Raw genomic sequence first — 22,961 nt, 5'->3', positions numbered from 1 at the left:
CAGGATGGTCTCGATCTCCTGACCTCGTGATCCGCCCGTCTCGGCCTCCCAAAGTGCTGGGATTACAGGCTTGAGCCACCGCGCCCAGCCTAATTTTTGTATTTTTAGTAGAGACACGGTTTCACCATATTGTCCAGGCTGGTCTCAAACTGCTGACCTCATGATCTGCCCACCTCAGCCTCCCAAAGTGCTGGGATTATAGGTGTGAGCCACCGTGTCTGGCCTATCTTCTAGAATCTTTATGACTTCAGGTCTTAGATTTAATCTTTGATCCATCTTGAGTTGATTTTTGTATAAGGTGAGAGATGAGGATCCAGTTTCTTTCTTCTACATGTGGCTTGACAATTATCCCAGCACCATTTCTTGAATAGAGTGTCCTTTCCTCACTTTATGTTTTTCTGTGTTTTGTCGAAGATCAGTTGAGTGTAAGTATTTGGGTTTATTTCTGGGTTCTCTATTCTGTTTCATTGATCTACATGCCTATTTTTATACCAGTACCATGCCGTTTTGGTAACTGTTACCTTGTAGTATAGTTTGAAGTTGGGTAATGTGATACCTTCAGATTTGCTTTTTGCTTATTCTTGCTTTGGCTCTGTGGGCTCTTTTTTTGGTTCTATATGAAATTTAGGATTTTTTTCTAGCTCTGTGAAGAATGATGATGATATGTTGATGGGAATTGAATTGAATTTGTGGATTGATTTTGGCAGTATGGTCATTTCCACAATATTGATTCTACCCATCCATGAGCATAGGATGTGTTTCCATTTGTTTGTGTCATCTATGATTTCTTTCAGCAGTGTTTTGTAGTTTTCCTTAAAGAAGTCTTTCACATCCTTGGTTAGGCATATTCCTAAGTTTTTTTTTTTTTTTTTTTTTTTTTTTTTTTTTTTTTTTTTTTTTTTTTTTTTTTTTTTTTTTGGAGGGGGTTTTTTTTTTTTTTTTTGCAGCTATTGTGAAAGGGGTTGAATTCTTGATTTGATTCTCAGCTTAGTCGCTGTTGGTGTACAGCAGAGCTACTGATTTGTGCACACTAATTTTGTATCCCGAAACTTTGCTGAATTCATTTACCAGCTTAGGAGCTTTTTGGAGGAGTCTTTAGGGTTTTTTAGGTATACGATTATATTATCAGAAAACAGTGAGAGTTTGACTTCCTCTTTACTGATTTGGACACCTTTTATTTCTTTCTCTTGTCTGATTGCTCCGGCTAAGAATTCCAGTACTGTGTTGAATAGAAGTGGTGAGAGGGGGCATCCTTGTCTTGTTCTAGTTCTCATGGGGAATGCTTTCAACTTTTCCCTGTTCACCGTAATGTTGGCCGTGGGTTTGTCATAGATGGCTTTTATTACCTTAAGGTATGTCCCTTCTGTGCCAACTTTGCTGAGGGTTTTAATCATAAAGCGATGCTGGATTTTGTCAAATGCTTTTTCTGCATCTATTGAGACAATCATGTGATTTTTGTTTTTAATTTTGTTTGTGTGGTGTATCATATTTATTGACTTACGTATGTTAAACCATCCTTGCATCCCTGGTGTGAAGCCCACTTGATCATGGTGACACACACTTTAAATAAGCAGACACAGATAAGTTGAAAGTAAATATATGAAAAGGATATACCATGGAAACACTAAGCGTAAGAAAATGGAAGTGGCTATATCAATATCAAAAAAGTAAATATCAAAAAAGAATATTGCTAGAGACAAGAGGGGATGTTTTACAATGATAAAAAGCCAATTCCTCATAAAGACATAAATTACTAAATATATATACACCTAATAATAGAAATTTAAAACACATGAAGCAAAAATTGACTATGGGAAGGAACTAAGGGGAGATCTAGGGAAAGAAACAGACAATTCCATTATCACAGATAGAGATTTTAGTGCCCTTCTGTCACTAACTGATGCAGCAAGTAGACAAAAACAACCAATCAAAGAAATAAATTGACATACAAAAAACTCCAGTAAGGGCTTAGAAGATTTAAACAGCATTACTAAGCAACTTGATTTAATTTATATTTGTAGAACAATGCACTCAGCAATAGCATAATACACATTCTTTTGACATGTTCAAGATAGATGATAGACTGGGACATTTAAATCCATTCACATAATATGGAGTATGTCCTCTGATCATGATGGAATTATATTAGAAATTCATAACAATTAGGCATTTAGAAAACCCTATTTGGAGTTTAGGCCATATACGTCCAAATAATCCACGGGGCAAAGAATAAATCACATGAGAAAAGAGAAAATAGTTTGAATTGACTGATAATAAAAACACAACATGCAAAATTATTAGGAAGCAGATGAAGAAACAGCCATAAAAGCAAATAAGAAATTGGAATAGAGTATATATCTGTTAAAGAAACCGAATTCATTATCAAATGCTTTCTCACAAAGAAAACTCCAAGCTCACATTATTTCATTAGTGAATTCTGCCAAACATTTAAGAAATAAGTAATACCGGGCGCGGTGGCTCAAGCCTGTAATCCCAGCACTTTGGGAGGCCAAGACGGGCGGATCACGAGGTCAGGAGATCGAGACCATCCTGGCTAACACGGTGAAACCCCGTCTCTACTAAAATACAAAAAAAAAAAAAAAAAGAAAGAAATAAGTAATACCAATTTTACACAAACACTTTCAGGAAATAGAGGAAGAGAGACTACTTTCCAGTGTATTTTAGGAGGCCAGCACAACCCTGATTCCAAATCTGATGATTCCAAGGAAAGAAAATTACAGAAATATCACTCACAAATAGAGATGCAAAAATCTTTAACAAAATATTGTAAGTTGAATAAAAAATATATAAAATGGACACTAACTCATGACAAAGTAGGGCTTACTTAGGTATGCAAGTTTAACATCTAAAAAATTAACCAGTATAACTCACTGCATTAACAACACAAGGAGAACAATGACGTGATCATCTCAATAGTTCCAGAAAAAGCATTCAGCAGAATCCAATACCCATTTTTAAATTTTAAAAAATATCAGCATACTAGGAACGAAAGGGAACTTCCTTACTCTGATATAGGGCATCTGTGAAAAGCCTACAGATAACATCATATTAAATGGTGAAACATCAAATTACTTCCCCACGATTGCATTGGTGGAAGTATGGCCACTCTCACCACTTATATTTAACTTTGCTCTGTACTTAGTCTTATAAGTGAATTTGTCAAGGTCACATGACTCAAAATAAACATACGAAATTGTATTTCACATGAAATTCTATTTCTACAATAATGAACAACAAGAAAATGACATTAAAACAGTAATATAATTCATGATATAAAAATCTAGAATTAACCTAATCAAAGATGTGCAAGAAACCTCTACATGGAAAACTACAGACGTGGCTGAGAATAATAAAGACTAGGAGAGATATACCATATTCATGGATATAATATTCAATATATTTAAGATGTCCATTTCCTCAAGTTGATCTATAAATTCTAAACAATTTTAATCGAAGTCCTAGCAGGCTATTTTGCAGGGGAGGGAAGAAGAAATTGACAAGATGATTCTAAAATGTATATGAGTATGCAAAGGATCTAGAACAGCCAAAACAATCTTGAAAAATAAAAAGGTGGATGTGTGTACACTACTCAGCTTCAAGACTTACTAAAAAGCTATCATGATCAAGACCGTGGGGTTCTGGTGAAAGAATGAATAGATTGACTTGCACAGATCAACAAATCCCACATATATGATCAATTTATTTTCAACAAGTTGCCAAACTTAATCAAGGACAAAAGGAGAGAGTTTTAAAAGTGGTGCTGGAAAACTGGGTATTAGTATGAAAAATAATGGACCTTAGTTCTTACATCATACCATACACTTGTGGTTCTCACACTTTAGTGTGCAGCAGAGTCCCAAGGAGGGCTCATTAAAATCCAGATTTCTGGGCACCCCCCACAGAGTTTCTGATTCAGCAAGTCTTGTGTGACTTGTGTGGACAATCCCAATGTCCAGCAACAAGTGGATGAGTAAGCAAGTGTGGTTTACTCATCCCAAGGAATACAGCTATGCAGTTAAAAACAAAGGGCTTAGGGATACACTGAACAACATGTATGGATCTCACAGACGTGATGCTGAGAGACAGAAGCTGGACACAAAAGCATCTGTACTGCATGGCTCCATTCATAAGGAACTCTAAAACAGGTGCATCCAGTCCGTGGCACTGCACATCAGAGCAGAGGCCGCCTGGGTGGGAGCCAGGGGCTTTGGGCAATGGCTGAAGGCACGTGGGAGAACCTGCTGGGCTGACAAAAATGTTCTGTGTCTTGATCCTGGTGGCGGCTACCCAGGTTTGTACAATGGTCAGAACTCTTTGACACTGTACACTGACTTATTAAATGTCAATAGAAAAAGAGGAAAAAGATGACCCCAAAAAAGGACAAGACAGAATCTGAAAACGGAAGGAGGATTAACTGTCCTGAATGTAACAGGGGCTGCGGAATCTGAGCCACGGGGGCTTGAAACCCAGTATGGGCAGGGTTTCTGCGTGGATGAACGAGGCAGGATTGGAAAAAACCAAGACTGTTCTTTTCTCCAGTGAGTTGAGGTTCCTCAGCAAAGGATGGGGAAATCGGGAATGAATGCACGAAGGCACCAGTGCATACGCAATCGCAGAGTTCAGCTGTGTGGAGGTGGACCAGGGAGAAGCAAGACAGAGGAGGAAAGAGCAAAGCTCTCTAAGGGCGCAGCGTGCAGAAGTCACTGGCCTCAGGCCCGGGCTCCCCCGCCAAGTGGCGGGAGGGATATAGAGGCCAGGCCTGATGGAAATCTTCTTCTCTGCATACCCTTGCCCTGCCCCCAACCCCACGGGAAGCCCCCACCCCCACGGGGAGGCCAGCACTGGGCTTGATCCGTTACCCAGACAGAAAGAGCGGGTTTGGGTATCCTGAGCCTGCCTGACTCCCAGAAGTACCTTAGGCAGGACCTGCGACCCAGCCGTATCCCAGACGGCAGCAGCCTGCCCTGCAGACGTCCTCACCTGGCCCACCTGCTCCTGGAGCTGGGCCTTCTCTCGCCCCAGCAGGGCTGCCTGCCCCTCTAGCTGCTCCTGCTGCTGCTCCAGGCGTCCACAGGCCTGCTGCAGGCCCCTGCGCTCTGCCCGCTCCAGCACCAGCTGCTGTTCCGCCTGTGCCAGCTGCTCCCTGGCCTGGACCTGCTCCTGCTCCAGAGTCTTCTGCTGCTCCCGCAGCTGGTCCTGCTCCTGCTCCAGCTGCCACCAGGTGTCAGGGGCTCTGCATCCACTCCCTGCACCCTCAGTCCCTGTAGGCCAGCCACCCTCGAGGCCTGCCCCAGGGGCACCGTCTTCCCTCCCTCAGGCCTGGCCCAGGGGCACCGTCTTCCCTCCCTCAGACCTGGCCAGAGCCAGTCAGGCTCCCTCGTCCCCAAAACCTTGGACCAGGAGAGGAAGTGATCTGGGAGAATGGAAGGAAGGCCCAGGGCTGGGAGACCCACAGCCACCTGGGAAACAGGTTCTGGCGAGGCCCGCCCTGCTGGCCCTTGTCTCACCTGGAGGGTCAGGTGGTTCAGGTCACTTTTGTCCTGAGCCAGCGCCTCCATCAAGGCGGCCATTGCAGCCAGGGAGTCCCTTTGCTCCACTCCCTCTGACTTCAGCCGCCTCACAAGAAGCTCCAGGTCCGCATTGCTGCACTCGGCCTGGGGCAGGGAGGGGGATGCCAGAGAGGGACCTTTAGCTTCCAGGGCAGGGCTGTTGTGGTGGGAAAGGAGTGAGCCCAGAGCTGCAGAGGTGCGCAAGCCAGAGCTCCTGGGCAGACATGGTGGGAAGGTCGCCACAGTGGGGAGGTCTCAGGACCAATGGTGGCTCCAGACACTGAGGCTCCAGCCAGAGGAGGTGGCTGGTGGGCCAGTGAGAAGCCACGAAGAAGCAGACGTGGCCAGCAGGGTTGAGAGCAGCTGGGCCAGGCTGGTGCCTACTGGTTGGGGATGGGAGAGGCCTTTGGTGACTTTGGGAGCTCTGGTGATGGGCTGAGGGTCCCGGCAGGCAAGAGAGAGGGAGTGGGATGCCAGGTCAGTGAGGCTGGGGTGGGTGGGGCAGATGGGAGCNTCAGCCGCCTCACAAGAAGCTCCAGGTCCGCATTGCTGCACTCGGCCTGGGGCAGGGAGGGGGATGCCAGAGAGGGACCTTTAGCTTCCAGGGCAGGGCTGTTGTGGTGGGAAAGGAGTGAGCCCAGAGCTGCAGAGGTGCGCAAGCCAGAGCTCCTGGGCAGACATGGTGGGAAGGTCGCCACAGTGGGGAGGTCTCAGGACCAATGGTGGCTCCAGACACTGAGGCTCCAGCCAGAGGAGGTGGCTGGTGGGCCAGTGAGAAGCCACGAAGAAGCAGACGTGGCCAGCAGGGTTGAGAGCAGCTGGGCCAGGCTGGTGCCTACTGGTTGGGGATGGGAGAGGCCTTTGGTGACTTTGGGAGCTCTGGTGATGGGCTGAGGGTCCCGGCAGGCAAGAGAGAGGGAGTGGGATGCCAGGTCAGTGAGGCTGGGGTGGGTGGGGGCAGATGGGAGCGGGGGTGGGGTTGGGGGGAGCAGAGGCATACCCGCGCCAGGGCGCTGCGCAAGCCCTCCCTCTCGCTCTCCACGACATCCCGCTGCAGCTGTGCTGTGCTCAGTGCCTCCCGGGCTGATGCCAGCTCCTCTCTGAGGCCAGAGACCTTCTCCTCCAGCTGCTGCAGGCGGCCTTGACTAAGGCCGCAGACCAGAGGGCGGGAGGTCCCTCAGGGTTAGCAGCGGCTGCCCCATGGGATTTCAGGCAGGCAACCGCCTGCAACTCCCTCCAAGCCCAGGGAGGCCCAGGAGGAGCATGGAGTCCCTGGAGGACCAGGAAGGCAGGGAACCCTTTGCTTCCGGGCTTCGTTTCTGGGTCAGGGGAGGCACAGGTGCCTCCAGGGGGACAGGACGGATGGGGCTCCACATCTGCTGGGCCCACAGGGTGGTAGATGTGCACCCAAGTGGGGCACTGGGCCAGAGGGAGTGAGGATTGGTCTGGAGGATGGTGCAGCCTGGGGAGGAGCCTGGAGAGTCCCCGCCCCTGCCCTGTTAGGGCCGCCACCACACCCTGAGATGAGACAGGTAAAGAAGCAGACCCGTGGCCCAGGGCCAAGTGGCTGATGGTGGCAGAGTGGGGTCTCTCCTGTAGGAGGGGCCCTGTCTACCCAGCCACCGCTGTGCACCTGGTCTCCAGTGCCCTGCAGCTCCGCTCCCTCTGCAGAGCCAGCTTCTCCCTCCGCTCTGCCTGCAGCAGGAGGCTTCTCTGTAGCTCCGTGGCCTCTGCCTCCAGCCCCTGCTTCTCCACATCTGCAGCGTCTGCCTTTCCTCTCAGCTCCTCCACCGCCATCTGCAGAGCAGCCTTCTCCCTGGGGTTGGAAGGGGCAGAGTTGGGGCAGCCCTGGACACATTCAAAGTGCACCATGTGCCTTGATGGACAGTTGGGGCTGGGTGGATGCCAGCCTGTGAGACTGCATGGGCAGAGGGAGCCCGAGAAGCCCACAGGGTCTCACTGGCGGGTGTGGCCCACCCCGGCCCATGCTCAACTTGTGCTCACAGAACTCTGCTGGAAGGAAAGGACCCCTCCCCGGCTGCATCCCCTCCAGCTCTAGAGGTGCTTGTCCTGACAGCAGCCCTGGGCCCTCAGGATCCCACACTCCCTGTGCAAGGCTGTGCAACCCCTTCACCCCGTTACCTCCCCAGGAGCTTGCAGGACGCCCGGCACTGCTGCACCTCGAGCCTCTGGGCCTCCAGCTGGCCCCGAAGGGCCTCTCGTTCCCGTGCCTGTTCCCGAGCCCGCTCCTGCTGGAGCTTCTGTGCAGCCCACAGCTCCTGCCGGCACTCGGACAGCTGTTCCCGGAGCCCGGCTGCCAGTGCCTGGGAGGACTCCAGCTGCAGGCACAGCTCCTGCTCGGGTGGGGTGCGGTGTGGGTCCCTCTGACCTAGGCAAGCTTTGCCCACTGAGGCACACCAGGGCTTGAGACTCCCCAAAAGGACCCCCCACACACACACTGGAGCCCCTCCCTGGGTCCATGGGGCTCAGGGGCAGGCCCCATAACTACCCTTCAGCCTGAGGGGCTCATGTTTCTGCCCTCAGGGAGACAGGGGATCCTGCGGGCTGTGGCTGCCCACCTGTTCCCGCCGCCGCCGCCTCTCAATGGCTGCCCGCACGGCCTGCAGTACAGGGTCCAGGGTGGTCGGGGAGCGGGTATGTGGTGGGGACGCCCCTTGATGGGGGGATGTGGCACGTTGGGGGCTCCTCAGTGGGCGCCGTTGGGGGCTCCTCAGTGGGCGCCGTGGCTCCCCCAGTTCAATGCTGCTGCTCCGTGACAGCTCCAGGCACTGGGCGTCCTCCTGGGCCACCTTCGAGGTGCAGAGAGGAAGGGATAGAAAGGCCCAGAGCACAGGGCCATGATTTGATGGGGACCATGCAGACAGTCCTGAGGGTCCCTGTGGGCCACCTCCATCTTCGCCACTGGGAGGACAGGCGAGGGGCCGCACCTTCCTGATGCACCTCAAAGTGCACTGCAGGGACCCCACCTTGCCCTGCAGGCCATCCGCCGCCCCCCCGGGCCACCACTGCACCAGGCTTCCTGTGGCAGACAGACCCCCACCACACAGCCACTCCCGTCCCACCCACCAACCAGGTTCTGCAGGTCGGTTCTGAGGGCGGCGATGGTCCTCGCCTTCTGCTCATTCTGCTCTGTGAGCTTCTCCACCAGCAGCGTTTGCTCCGAGAGTCTGGGAGGAGTTGGGGATGGGGGGGAGGGTGAAGGGCAGGGCCCAGAGGATGGGCACCCAAGCATGCCCTGGCTCTGCCCAGACTCCTCTGTGCAGTGGCCCCCCCTGCCGGGGCTGGGTAATGCCTCTGTCTAAGTGGCCTCCGTCCCTGGTCTGAGCACGTGTCTCTCCAGCCACAGAGCCTTCAGTGGCTCCCACGGTCTCAGAAGTCAAGGCCCACACCCTGACCAGCTCTCCAGCCTCAGATGCAGTGACTGCCCGAGGCTCTGCCCTGTCCTTATGGCACCACAGAGGGACTGCCCACTGCAGGCCTTTGTCCGGCCAGTCCTTCCGCCTGGAGCACCTGTCACCATCAGTCTAACAATAAGTGATTTTACTGTTCCTTCCTTCCCAGGACCCACCTTCTTACTAAAGACCCCAGGTCCCCCTTCCTGTGGCTCAGGCCCTGGTGTGCTGCCCCTGCAGCCCTTGGGCCCCCACGTCCTGTCCTGCTCGTTTGGGGCTAGGTTGTGGTGTGTTTGACTCAGCTAGACCCCCTGAGGGTAGGGAGGGCTTCTGCCTGGCAGCCTGGCAGGGTGTTTGTGGCCAAGTGGGCCCCGGATCCCCGGTTGTGAGGCGTCGGCCCCATGGCCAGCAGATTAGACCTCCACTGGGGAGCCACCTCCCCACTTTCTGCTGAAGCTGCCCTCAAGAGACCTCTGAGCCCCCGTGTGGGTGGTGGGTCTGAAACCTTCCACAGTCACGGCGAGGCTCACAGACCCCAGAGAGGGTGTGGGTGCCCTTCACGTGAGGCGGGAGGAGGCCTGGTCCCTCTTCCTGCCTCAGTTTTTAAACAATTTACCTAAGGTGAGCTCTTCCCCTGGAATAATGTGCCCTGCTTCAAGTCCTGAAAACTCCAGTTCTGGGTGCTGAGCCCCAGGACACAAACCCAGTGAGTTCCCTGCTGTGCTTCCTGAAACCCTCACTGTAGGAGAGCCCAGTGCCTGCCTCCCGGGCATTAGGGGAGTGCCCTGCAGCCACTGGGATGGTGATTCTGAAGAGTGTGCACCACCAGTGATGCCAGGGCCCCACCTCCCCTGGTACGGTGTGACCACATCTGGGATCCACAGCTGCTGGGCAGGCTGGATGGGTCCCACCCCTCCGGGCCCTCCCTGTGCCAGCCTGCTGACCCTGGGCGCCCACCTGGCCTGGAGCGCCACCTTCTCTGCGTCCCAGCGGACCTGCAGCTGCAGCATCTCCCCAACCTTGTCCCGAAGCTGCTGCCCCAGGGTGCTGGCCGTGCTGCTGGCCGACAGTCGCAGGTTGGAGTCGAGGTTCAGGCAGGCGGTGTGCAGGCGGCGGGCTGTCTTGGCCGTGTCTGCCTGCAGGTCGGCGAGGCCCCTGGGAGACAAGGGCAGCACCTGTGGCTGACTCAGGACCTATCTGCAGAGGGAGGGCCTGGTCCCATCAGTCCCACAGAGGACCCCCTCCTTGGCCATCCTCAGGAGAAGCCCCCTCTGCATAGCACTGATTGTTCCCATGTGTCACCAAATGCCAGGAAGGCAGCTGGGGAGGAGTGAGCAGGGGCGGGGCCAGACTGCAGCCGCCTTCACTGAGTCATCGACCTTCCGAGCCCCTGACTCTTCCTGTGCAAGGAGCTGCTACCTACCTAAGGGCTAGCGGGGTGGTACCAGAACTGACCTCCAGTGTGGCACCCAGCAAGGCTGGACAGACCACAGAAGCTCCTTCTGGGTAGGTGTCCCCCACCCCACAATGTCCTGTCCGCCCTCCTCTCATCTCTCCTTGGTGTCCCCCACCTACCTCCCTGGCCTGTTTGTCCCTCTCCCCGACTGCCCTCCTCGGCCGTCCTCATCACTGCTCCCACTGCCCAGGCTGAGGCCCAGCCAGAGGAGCCGGCAGGCCAGGGCTGTTGCACCCATGGAAGGGCCCGCCCCAGGCACCGCTTACCCCCTCTCCGAGGGGGCCTCAGCTCCCTGCAGCCTGGTGCCTGGTCCCAGGTGGGGCAGCCAGCACTCACCTCTCAGTGGCTGCACGCAGCTCCGCCAGGTCTGTCCCCAGCACCACGGCCTGTCTCCACAGGAGGAGGAGGTCCCGGGGCTTCCCCAGGCCCCCTGGTTGGGTCTGAAAGCAAGAGGCCTCCTGTCTACTCCAGGCTGGGGCGCCTTTACCCTCCCCGAAGCCCACTCTTTTCCAGGTGCCGTGTCCCCCTCCATGGGGGCTGGAAGTGGACCCAGCATCCCAAGCCCCCATATCTCACAGGCACAGGAGCCGTGGGCTCCCCCAACCCCACCCTGGGGCTATAGTGTGCCTCTCTCCAGGAGATGACCTGGGGATATGACCACATTCAGCCCTTCCAGGCCAGCCTGCGTGCATGGAGGTAGAAGGGTGGGGTTCGTCGGCCCCTGAAGAGAGAAGGTGCTGACTCAGTCTCAGCTCCCCAGCTACTCTCAGGAACTGCTCAGGCTCAGAACACTCCAGAACCAGGCCCGGTCCCCTGCTGGGGCATGGGGGAGACAATTCTGCAGCACGTGGCTCCTACCCTCCCACTCTGAGGGAAGAGGATGGGCTTCCTTTCTCCAGTACAGTCTTTCTCCTTACTCTGGAGGCTCCTGAAGATGTCCAGGTGTTGGTCTGGCACTTCAAAGGTGCCAGGGACACAGAAGCAAATTAGAAACCTCAGGACTGGGGCCACGGTTCAACAGGGAGGAGGGTGGCAAAGCCACTGAAGTTAGAAGCCTCTAGCACTGGGGTTCAGCAGAGAGGAGGGTGGAGAAGCCACTGAAGTTAGATGCTTCTAGTGCTGGGGCCCAAGGCTCAGCAGGGAGGAAGGTGGGAAGTCACTGCTGAGATAAGGCCAGTGATTAGGCTGTAACGGAGCAGAGTGGGAGGACTCTGTGTTGGGGGCAGGAATGGGGAACCGTGTGTGTTCAGTGGTTCCAGCCTTGCAGGGAGCTAAGCTGAAAGCCAGGAGTCTCAGAGTCTCCACACCACCTGCTAGGCCCTGCACTCACCTTCTCCTGCTCGCCGACCTCTGGAACTCAGGGGTCTACTGTGTTCCTACCACCTCTCCCTGCCTGTGACAGCCCCACCCCTGCTCCTCCAGATTGCCTTCAGGTAGAGCACTCACATCCTGCCCATTCTCCAGAACTCGCACAGAGGACTATGACCGGAAACCAGCGGAAACAATAGAACGAGACCTTGAAGAACTTCAAGTATTAGATCATCTCATCTCCATGAAGCTTGCCTGAACCCCTCACCTGATCCCACACCTGAGGTTCCCCCCAGCTGAGCCCATAACACCTGGCCATACACCCTCCAGAGAACACGTCCCTTGGTGCCCACTACACCTGGTCATACACCCGCTGGAGGCCATGCCCCTCTGTGCCCATTCCACCTGTCTGTATACCCTCCGAGGGCACAACTCTCTGAACCCATACCTGGCCATACACCCTCTGGATGGGACACCCCTCTTTAGTTAAAAAATAAAAAATCACCAAAGGCACAAGGAAACAAAGGACCATGATCAGAAATCAGCAGAAACAACAGAACCAGACCTTAAAGAATTTCAGATATTAGATAGTCAGACACAGGCTACAAAAAGACTATTTTTAACATGCTCCAATAAATAAATAAGAGGCTTGAAAATGTGAGTTAAGAAGCCAGGCGAGGTGGCTCTCGCCTGTAATCCCAGCATTTTGGGAGGCTGAGGCGGGCGGATCACCTGAGGTCAGGAGTTTGAGACCAGCCTGGTCAACACGGTGAAACCTCATCTCTACTGAAAACACAAAAATTATCTAGGTGCGGTGGCGTACACCTGTAATCCCAACTACTCTGGAGGCTGAGGCGGGAGAATCGTTTGAACCCGGGAGGCAGAGGTTGCAATGAGCTGAGATCTTGCCACTGCACTCCAGCCTGGGTGACAGAGCGAGACTCTGTCTCAAAAAGGAAAAAAAGAAAATGTGAGTCAAGACTAAGCTATTTAATATATGGGAAAGAATCAAACAGAACTCTTAGCGATGAAAAATACCATATTTAAGCTAAGTAGGCAAATTTAACAGAGATTAGACATCAGAAGAGAAAACTGATAGACAGAGATGGAAATTTGAAGAAATTATCTAGAATATAGTCCAGGGTATGGCCGGGCGCGGTGGCTCAAGCCTGTAATCCCAGCACTTTGGGAGGCCGAGACGGGCGGATCACGAGGTCAGGAGATCGAGACCCTCCTGGCTAACACGGTGAAACCCCGTCTCTACTAAAATACAAAAAACTAGCCGGGCGTGGTGGCGGGTGCCTGTAGTCCCAGCTACTCGGAGGCTGAGGCGGGAGAATGGCGGGAACCCGGGAGGCGGAGCTTGCCGTGAGCCAAGATCGCGCCACTGCACTCCAGCCTGGGCGACACAGCGAGACTCCGTCTCAAAAAAAAAAAAAAAAAAAAAAAAAAATGGCTAACACACATCTAGCCGGAGCTCAGAGGAGGGGAGGTGGGTGGTGAGCACCGGCAATGTTTGAAGAATATTGACTTTCCAAAAATAACAAGTGACGCAGAGGCTTCACGAACCCTAAAGCGGGATAAACAAATAAATCTACACACAGACACAACACAGGGACATGGCACAACCACCAAGTCAGAGCAGGGGTCTTAAGAGCAGCCAGGTGAGAAGACACGTTACCTTGATAAGGAGCCAGTCAGAATCCAGGCAGCCTGGAAGCTGACTTCTCAACGGCAGCAGTGGAAGGAGAAGGAGAAAGCAGATCTTTAACGTGCCGAGAGAAAGCAGCTGTCAACCAGTGAGAACAGTTCTCAAGGACAAAGGGAAAATAAAGACCTGGGTGATTGAATGCCAAACTGAACTCAGGGACCCTCTCCTTCCGGCATTTGTTCTCACACAGCGGAATTAGCTCCTGTGTTCATCAGATGACCTGCCCTGCGGTCTGAGGACGAGGATGGGGATCAGGCAGTTGGGGGGAACAGGAGATCTGCTCAAATGCCTCGAGCCAGCAGGCCTAGCACAGGCGATGACTCCTGGCTGATAGCACGGTCCCACTGATGCTCTGCAGGGGCCGGCATTCCCTCTCAGGGTGTAAACCTCAGCTGGTTTGTCTGACATCCGCCTTTTAGGAGAAGCAGCTGTGGCGGGGCTCGGGGCTGGGACCTGGCCACCGTGGGGGTGAGTGGCGGCCCTTCTGGGACAGGCTTGTCTGAGGGACGTCTGTAGAGGCAGCCTGAGGCCAGAACTGCGGCTGCCCCTCCGGCTCCTGCCTCCGCCTGGCACAGCACATCTTCCGGGGGGCCCCTCTTCCTGGGGAAATCCTTGCCCATGGTGCCTGTAGCGTGCAGGGGTTGGGCGTCCAGGCCCCCTTTGCTGGAGGGCTGTTGGGAACACCTTCAGGCCCTCAGGGACTGCCTGACTGGAGAGCCGCGTTACCTAAGGCTATAGCAGCTTCAGGGGATCCCACAACCATGGAGAGATCTGAGCAGGGCATGAACACCTGGACGTCTCCCTCCCACAGGGGCTGGTGCCTGGAACCCTGTGCCCTGACCCCCTGCATGCCTCAGGGTTTCAGAAGTTGGAGTGAGTAAGGCTACAGGGGGACCTGGGGAGCCACGGCCAGGTGCCATGAGCAGCGGTGCAGCCCCGGGCTCCTTCCAGGGTTCCCCCCTCCTGAAGTCTGGCCAGGAGTTGGGCCTATGGAGACAACCTGCCTCTCCAAACAGGGTGGTCCACACCAGAGCCGGGATGCGGCCCCAGTGCCCCATTCTCAGAGCCCTGCCCTCCTTCTCTGGGTGGGGGGGCAGTAGGGGTGGACCAGGGAGTCCCTCATTCCACAGACTGCTGTGGCCAAGCCAGGTTGGGGACATGGTGTGGCAAGAAACTGTGGCCTTGTCCCCAAGAGGGACAGCTGCTGAGCCAGCGCACCCTCACCAGGTCCCTGCCTGCTACCCAGGCATAGGCATCCAGACAGGTGGCCGCGGGGTGGGCAAGGGTTGGGGGAGTACCTGTCTCTGGGCCCAGCGCCTCAGCTCCAGCTCGCCCTGCAGGCGCTGCATGCTGCCCGTTGTCCCAGCCAGCTCCCGGGCCAGCACGTCGTTGGCCTTCTTCATGTGCTCCAGCTGCTCCCGCAGGAGTGCGTTCACCTGGCAGAGGCCAGTGCTCCTGGACAGAGAGCCCCCAGGGAGTGGCCGGGGTAGGCAGCCTCTCCTAAGAGGCGCTCAGAGTCCCCAAGTCAAGGGGCTTGAATGGAGCCCCAAACCCTCTGGCCCAACTGATCCCGGCTCAGGTGCACAGCCCCTGCTCTGCCCCTGCCTGCCATGGGCCCCACCAGCCCCTGCTCTGCCCCTACCTGCCATGGGCCCCACAAGGGACCCCTAGACCGAGTGCCAGCATCAAGGTGGCTCTCCCAGGTGCCAGCCCAGTGCCCTCCCGCCTTCCTGAGACATCTGCCCTCTGTCCTCCCCCAAGTTCCTGCCCCGAGCTCTCCTGGCTCTGCCTCTACAAACTTTGCCCACCCCTCAATGCCTGAGACAAGGTGCCAGGGGATGGGAGGGAGGTGCCCTTCGCGGGGCTGGGTGACCCGGAGAGGGAGTTGGACTTGCCCGGGGTGGGGGACGGCCTCTGCTGTACCCTGGGGCCTTCCCCGCCACAAGTAGGTCCACACTTGCAGCAGTAGGGGTGCAAGTCTGCCAGGTGGGTGGACCTCGAGAGCCGGCACCCCCCTCAGGCCGCTGTGGTTCACTCACTGCTCCTCTCTGCCCATCAGCCTAAGCCTCCTCTTGGGTTATTTTTCTTCCCCCTCAAAACCGGTTTTCAAAAGTTTCTCAGCCCTTTGATTCCTTTTCCAGATTCCTGGAGGATGAACCAAATGTGGCAATATTCTACAAACAACTTAACCTGCCCAGGTCTGGGAGACTGGTGGGCCTTGGTTACTGTGGGAGGCTGTTAGCATGGGGGCTGGGTTAGTGTGGGGGGCTGGGTTAGTGTGGGGGGCGCGCTCTCTTGGTTATGTGGGGGCTCCGTTAGTGTGGATGGGGGTTGGGTGTGTGGGGACTGGGTTAGCATGGGGCTGGGTTAGCATGGGGGGCTGGGTTAGTGTCGGGAGCTGGGTTAGCATGGGGTTCGTGAGTTAGCATGGGGGCTTGTGTTAGTGTGGGGGGGCCGGGTGGGGGGCCGGGTTAATGTGGGGTTCTGTTAGTGTGGGTGGGGTTGGGTTAGTGTGGGGCTGGGTTAGCGTGGGGCTGGGTTGGCATAGGGGCTGTGTTAGTGTGGGGGGCTGGGTTAATGTGGGGCTGGGTTGGCATGGGGCTGGGTTAGCGTGGGGCTGCATTAGTGTGGGGGGCCGGGTTAATGTGGGGCTCCGTTAGTGTGGGTGCGGTTGGGTTAGTGTGGGGGCTGGGTTAGTGCGGGCAGGGTGGGACCAGGCAGTGGCCCCCTCAGTAAGCCCAGGCGTGACCTCGTCAGCACCATCTCAGGGTGTGAGAGTGGGTGATCCACACCCGGGAATCAGGTGTGGCTCGTGGCCTGGGTCTGTTGCCAGGGTCCTAATGTCAGCGCTCACTGACAGCGGGGGTGGGGGGGCTCTCCCTCTCTGCCGACCCCTCCCTGTTATTCAAGAGCCAGGCTGACCCGTGGCAGGGAGGATGGCAGAGCGTGGAGAGGCTGCCATGTGGAAGGCTGGCACCAGCCCCATCCCCCACGGTGAGCAGCCCTTGCTCCTGGGGTGTGGAGCCAGGGAGGGGTCTGGTAGCGATGGGTACAGTCGTGACACTGCTACTACAATAGGATTGCTGCTGAGCTGCTCTCGGAGGCCAGGATGGCGGTGCCTGGTCGCGTGAGAGGCCCACGCTGAGCCCGGGAGGCTGAGTGTTTCACTGTTTCCACTTGGCCTGGACTCTCCCCATGGCAAGAGGGAGCGCCCTGCAGGCCCCCACACTGCCCAGCCACTCAAGTCCCCGTGCCCAGCCGCGCCTTCTCCAGCCCCCTGCCCTGCTGTGGAGGCCTGGGCTGACTCCCACAGGGAAACTGAACTCACAGCTGCTTTGGGAAGAGCTGTCGGTAGCCCTCAAGGTACAGAGGGGCCCACTGCCTCTCGGGGGGAAGGCTGTGCTTCCTGGAGCCCTGACTGCCCCCCACCTGGCCTCACCTCTCCTCGGCAACCTCCAGACGGCCAAGGGCCTCCTCCAGATCCACGCTGTGCTCCAGCTCCGACCTCCGCAGCTGAGCCTCGGTGGTCTCCAACCGGGCCTGCAGCTGGGGAAGAGCAAAAGCCCACCTGGTCTGGCTGTTCCTGAACCCGCCGGGCAGGGGCAGGGGCATCTTGGGCACAAAGCCGACCTTGGTGGGGAAGAGAGGGCTCCCTGGGGCCCCACAGCAGGGGCTGGGGTTGGGTCTGGTGAGGCCCAGGCCCTTTCACACAATGAACCTGACAGGCAGCCTCCTGCCCTGTGCCAAGTGCCAGTAGCTGGCAGAGGAGGGGAGGGGCAGGGGCACGCTGGGTTGCACTGATGTGCCGATCCCATCAGGTCTTGAGGACAGCGTGAGTATGGTGGCCCAGTGGGGGCACGGCTCTAGGGGCCACTGGGGCATGCCCTCATTTCATTTACAGATGGGTGAACTGAGGCCCCACTGCCCCAGCTACCCTGGCAGCCCAGCCGTCAGGGCAGGGGGAGGGGTTTCAGGGCTTGCTTCAGGCACACAGGGGCAGGATGGAAAGTCACTGGGCTGTCTCTGGGGCTGCCCCTGGAGAGTGAGTGAGTGTGGTTCCCCTCCACCTGGGCCTCCTGCCTGAGTCCAGCACCTCACCTACAGGGTGCAGGACCACACCCACCATGATGTGGGCCCACTGCCCAGGGCCACTCCGCCATCACTGGGCCAAGACTGAACTTAGGCCCAGGAAATCAAGGGCCAAGGATGGCCCAGGTAGAAGGGTGGAGGGGAAGGCAGCAGGCCTGGTGCCTCAGCTGTGGCTGTGCCAGGGCTGAACGCATGGGAGAGCTGAGGGGCCCCTCCTCAGCCACCAGCCGGAAGAGAAGGGGGCATTGGAAGACCCTGGAGGAGCCGGGTGGGGTCTGGGGGTGCCACCCCAGGATGGAGATGCCACCCCAGCTCAGGCACTCTGGCCACCCAGACCCCGTTCCCCCTGTCTTGGGGGTAACTTGGAGTGAGGCCCAGCCTCCTGGCACCCACACTTTGCCTGCTGAGCCACTTGGGAGCTGGCGTGCACTGGGCTGCTGGCGCGTTCGAATCTGACTCATGCGGCTTACTAATCTGTCGGCAGCATTTCTGCGGCTTCTATTCCCAGCGGCCTGTTCCCAACATCTCCCCACCCTGTGCTAGGAAGATGTCTCCCCCAAGGCCTCCCCACAGCTGTAGGGGCTCCCAGGAAGAGCTGGCAGCTCACAGACGCGCTGGGGCCCCCATCAGGTGGGGTAGACCCCAGGTCCTGCCCTCAGGGGCTCCCAGGGGTGCTAGCAACAATGGAAACGTGTTTCCCGTGGGGGGTCAGGGCGTGATAGAACTGGGTGGGGAGCAGAGAGTGGGCTCCTAGGAGAGCTGAGGGCACCCCTATGGGGCTGGTGCTATCGCCGGTCCTGGGAAGGACCCTTCCAGAAGGCGAGGCCCACTGGGGCCCCCACTGGTCCCTGATACTGGCCACTGGTCACGTGGCTAAGAAGGGGCCAGATCTGGTTCAGGGGTTCAGGTCTCAGCCCCAGTAATGGCGGTGTGTCCTGGGTGATCACTGGCTGGCTCTGAGCCTTAACTCCCTTATCTGGAAAGTGGGGTCATCTGACCTGCCATGCAGAACCATGGGGGCTCTGAAGATGGCGTGGGTGTGGCAGGGGCCCTGAGCCCCCACAAGGTGGGTTGGACACCCCACTCCGCGCACTGGCTCCTTACCCAGTCCTGCCTCAGAAGCCAGCGTGCCTTGGGGCAGCCGACATAGGAGAGAGGCTCTGGCCTCGCAGGTTTCTTGATCTTTCTGCCTCGGTTTCCCTGGCTACACAATGGGAGGCCCTCCCCAGCTCCACATTTTGTGACTAAATATGCCCCTCGCTCACCTCACAGGTCACCCTGGAAGGCACCGCAGCCACCAGGGGACCAAAGATACAGCCCTGCCTCTGGCCCCTTCCCTGTCTTCTGAGGTCCAAGTGGTCCCAGTCAGCCTCAGTTGTCAGGAAAGGGTCAGGAGGCTGGGGTGGAGCCATTTCTCTGTGAGCTCCGTCTGGGGGTGGGATCGGTGCCCGCTGGCCTGCTGTCCTCTGCCGTGCAGGTGCCCACTTTGTGCTGATGCTGGGCTGAGCACTGGGCTCCGTGGGTCAGGACTCGCCAGGCCACCCCACAGGGCTCCTGGGCAGGTACAGGGACCAGTCAGTGCCTAAGCTGGGTTGCGAGACCTCGGGGACATGCTGGGCATCAGGGAACGGCCTGGGCAGGTGCTGCTTGGCCTCCCACCTCTTGCCTGTTATCCCACCGGTTGCCTCAGTTTCCTCATCTGTTGCCCAGGGTTTGAATGTCCGGTGGCTGACACTCTGTCTTTCCCAGTCTTAGAAATTGCTGATGGTCCCAGGCTCTGACTGCAGGCCCGACAAAGTGACCCCTCACCAAGGGCCAGGCTGCCCCCTCCCGCCTGTGCTGAGTCTACTGCATACACTCACCTGCTCACTGACCACACGGCACCTGCTGGCCAGCTCATCTCGCTCGGCACTGGCCTGGGCCAGCAGGTCCCCCAGCCGGGTCAGCTCCTCCTGCAGGAGCTCGTTCTCCTCTTGCACTCGGGCCATGGTGGCTGTCGGCTCCTGTACCCCTGCTGCACGGTACCTGGTTCAGCCTGGGTGGCCAGACCAGGGCCCACCCGCACTCAGTCTTGTGCCCTCTCTCCATGGTGGGACCCTGGGCTGGCCACCGGGCTCCAGCTGCTGGACCTGCCCGCATCTCCTGGGAGGGGCCCCAGCTCTGAGCCGGGGACCCTGACATAGGGTGGCAGACTTCACACTCTGAGCCCCGCTTCCTCTCATGTTAATTGGAATCCTACCACCTCAGAGTACCGGGAACCCCAGTGCAGACCCAGGCCCAGGCCGAGCCCTAAACCAATGGCAGCAGAGTATGTGGGCGGCCTGAACGCTGGGCACTCGCCCTGTCTGTGAAGCTGAGAGCCCTGCTGCTTCTGGGGGAAGGGACCTGGTCCCCGAATAATAAGGTGCTTTTGTAAATACACACACAGCCAGTTCCCCGGGCCTGCAGGAGGCCGGACAGATCCTGGGAGAGAGGGATCCCTGGGACCCACGCGCAAAGGAGTCCTGGGCACACACTGAACAGGCGGCCTGGAGCTGAACAGCCGCCAGGTGGACAATTGGAGCCAGCACAGGGGCCTGGGGCGGGTGCAGGAAGGGCAGAGCTCGGGACGTGGGCGCCTGGGCTCCCTGAGTGCCCGTGTCTAGCATTTCCACGCTGAGGGAGAAACCAACACCAATGAAGCAGAGACTCAGGTGGACACAAGGGTGCCACACAGAGGCAGCCCTGCTCAGGCCCTGCTGAGTGCCCTGTGGGTATTGATGTGATGCCCCTGAGGGTGGCCCTGTGGGGGGTGGGGCCAGCCCCGGGCCCAGGACTGTCCCCCATACCGTCACCTTGGGGTGGCTCCTCACTCAGGCTGCCGGCCACGATCTCACGGATGCGGGCGGGTACGGGGGTGGGTGAGGCCCGCCGGCCTTCCCCACGCACGGTCAGTGCCCGGTCTTCCCTGCTGGCCGTGGGACTCAGTATGGCGTCCTCCAGTCTCTGAAAGACACCCCCAGAGATATCTGGAGATGGCAGCCCCCAGCAGCTGCCAGGCACCCCCCCACAATCCCACTGAATGGAGCCACCACAGGGCCACCCCAAGGCAGCGGAGTGCCCTGCAGAGGACAGGGTGAGGCTGGGCAGGTCACTCAGGGGCATGCCTTAGTTCTCCACCTGTGGAGTGGGGCTGTGCCTGTCCCCAGGTTCCGGAGAGGAGGACCACACCCAGCCGAGGTCAGCAGGTACTGCACTTGGGGCTCTGCCCTGTCTTGGTGGGGGCTGGGCTGAGCGCTGGCTAAATGGTCACCGGTCCCCTAGGGGATGCTGACAGCAGAGCCTTTGCCTCTGCTCCATAAGAAACCCAACATCCTCGCCCACCCGGAGCAGGTGGTCTCACAGCTTGTTTGCACGGTGGGGCCAGAGGAGGGACCTAGATCTCATGCAGCAGTCACAGAGCCCAGCGTGTGTGTGTGTGGCGTGGGGCGGGGGCTGAGGACTGGTTGGAGGGCTGAGGCTGAACCCATCCTTCTCTGCTCAGCTGCCCGCTGCCCCTCCACAGGCTTGGTGCATTGGGCGGGTGGGCAGGCCTGGGGCTGCATGCTTGAGGCTCTGAGGATGAGCAGAGCCCGTGGCGCCCTCTCCTCCCAAGGCCATGAATTCTGGGCAGAGTCTGGGACTCCCACCCTTAGGCTGCCCTCAGAGGGCTGCATGGGCCGGGGCAGTGAGGGCAGCGAGGACAGCCTTCCTTCCCAGGTGGGTCCTTCATGAAAGCCGACTGCCAGGGAAGAGACTCCAATAGGCCCAGAAGCGGGCAGGAAGACCGAGGACCCGAGCTCACACTCGGGAGGTGTTTGCTGAGTGGCTGCCCTTCTGCCCCAGGAGCGCCTGGGTGTCCTGGGTATCCCAGCCTGGTTTTGAGGGTCTTGGGCCCTAATGGCATTTTGCTGGGCAAGGGCACAGCTTGGGGAGGGCTGAGGCACCAGGGCAGGGGACTCCCGCCAGGTGGACTAGATTACTGACTGTGGGCAGGACACACAGGGCCCTGTGAACACGGAAGTCGACTGTGCCAAGTCAGCAGAAGCCCAGGCAGGATCCCGCAGGAGTACACAAGGCCACAGCTGTCCCCTGGCCTGCTGCCTTAAGGATGTCTAAATTTCAGGCAGTGAATTAACTGCTAAAGGGTGACCGGATGCTTGCCAGGGAAGCTGGGAGGGGATGTCCACTCCTAGGGGCTCTCCAGCATGACACTCCGGAGTCTGCTCAAGTCCTCCTTGCCTGGCTCCCACGTCAGCACAGAGGACCCCTCTCCCTGGGGTTCACAGAGCAGCTCCCCCACCTTGTGCCTCCCGGATCGTCCTCCTGCCCAGGGCCCTTGTGGGTGACCACCTGGCCGCCTCCTGCCTCCCATCTTCTCTTGGCCCTGCCTGAGACCCTGCTTGCATCCCTGGATTCTGACCTCAGGCCTGGGCTGGTGGCTGTGCCCTGCTCCCCAACCCTGGCCCTCCTCCTGACCCCAGCCAGGCCTTCTGCACCTGGTGTGTGCTGTCCTGGCTGTCTCGGATGCTTCCTGGACACAGGCCTCATCCTCCATCTGCACCCCAAAGATCTAAGCCCCCCTTGCCAGGGTTGGAGAGTCACCACCGACCCAGGCTCAGCATGGCGCCTAGAGAGGCCCTATTCTGATCCTGCTGCCCTGTGAAGGTCAGCCACTCAGCAAATGCCTCCCAGTGTGAGAGGAGGTCTGGGGCCAGCCAGCCTTCCTCCGGACAGCTCCAGAGTCCAGAGATGCACCAGAGTCTGCATCTCAGTCCCCTGGGAGGTCTTGGGAGGCGTCTTCACTGCCGGTTTCCCTGCACTGCAGGTTCCCCCACTGCCTTTTCTTCTGGAGGGAGTAATGGGACCCCCTTGGGAGCAGCAGCTCAGTGGGGGAGGGGGAGGGACGTCCCTGCTCCTCCTCCTGGGCCCAGCTGGGACCCAGGTGCCAAGACCACCAACCAGGAGGAGAGCTGCCGGAAGGGGCTCCGCTATTCTGTTCTAAACCCCTTATTTTGTACAGCGGAGAATGGAGGCCCAGCAGGGTGGCAAGAGGCACCCCAGGCTCCTTGATCAGAGACCGTCAGGCCACGCTCAACCCCCCAGGCCGGGAAGGGCTCTGCCCCGCCCTCCCTCCGCCTGCTCAGCAGCTCCCGCCCTGCGCTCCCCCGGGCATCAGCGGCGCCACCAGCTAACGGGAAGGCAGCAGCGTGGCGTAAACTTGACTCATTCCTAACATTTACAGAGGGTCACTTATTAGCGGGACGTCCCGAGAGGCGCTGGGGCGTAATGGGTTCCATCTGTGGACGGGTGCCTGCAACGGGCCGCGGCCCAGCTGGAGCCGGAGGGGGGCGCGGGGGGCGCGGGGGTGCAGGGGGCGTTCAGGGGGGCGGAGG

General features: G+C 57.5%; 1 protein-coding gene across 1 annotated transcript in view; it reads right to left on the bottom strand.

Moving 5' to 3' along the window:
• CROCC2 (ciliary rootlet coiled-coil, rootletin family member 2) overlaps nucleotides 1–22,961 on the bottom strand; it is an 81,666-nt gene that overhangs the window by 49,050 nt on the left and 9,655 nt on the right. The window contains 14 exon segments of the mRNA XM_017860653.1: nucleotides 5,002–5,232; nucleotides 5,529–5,675; nucleotides 6,571–6,715; nucleotides 7,204–7,386; nucleotides 7,713–8,041; nucleotides 8,150–8,380; nucleotides 8,626–8,758; nucleotides 9,941–10,138; nucleotides 10,776–10,879; nucleotides 14,025–14,129; nucleotides 14,757–14,913; nucleotides 16,898–17,004; nucleotides 19,410–19,561; nucleotides 20,268–20,532. Of these exon segments, the coding sequence (XP_017716142.1) occupies nucleotides 5,002–5,232; nucleotides 5,529–5,675; nucleotides 6,571–6,715; nucleotides 7,204–7,386; nucleotides 7,713–8,041; nucleotides 8,150–8,380; nucleotides 8,626–8,758; nucleotides 9,941–10,138; nucleotides 10,776–10,879; nucleotides 14,025–14,129; nucleotides 14,757–14,913; nucleotides 16,898–17,004; nucleotides 19,410–19,561; nucleotides 20,268–20,532 (2,487 nt within the window).

Source organism: Rhinopithecus bieti, unplaced genomic scaffold (assembly GCF_001698545.2).
Source record: "Rhinopithecus bieti isolate Rb0 unplaced genomic scaffold, ASM169854v2 scaffold_56246, whole genome shotgun sequence".
In the NCBI taxonomy this organism is placed as follows: domain Eukaryota; kingdom Metazoa; phylum Chordata; class Mammalia; order Primates; family Cercopithecidae; genus Rhinopithecus; species Rhinopithecus bieti.
The sequence above is the reverse complement of the archived record's forward strand: the minus strand, read 5'-3'. Positions and strand labels throughout refer to the sequence as shown.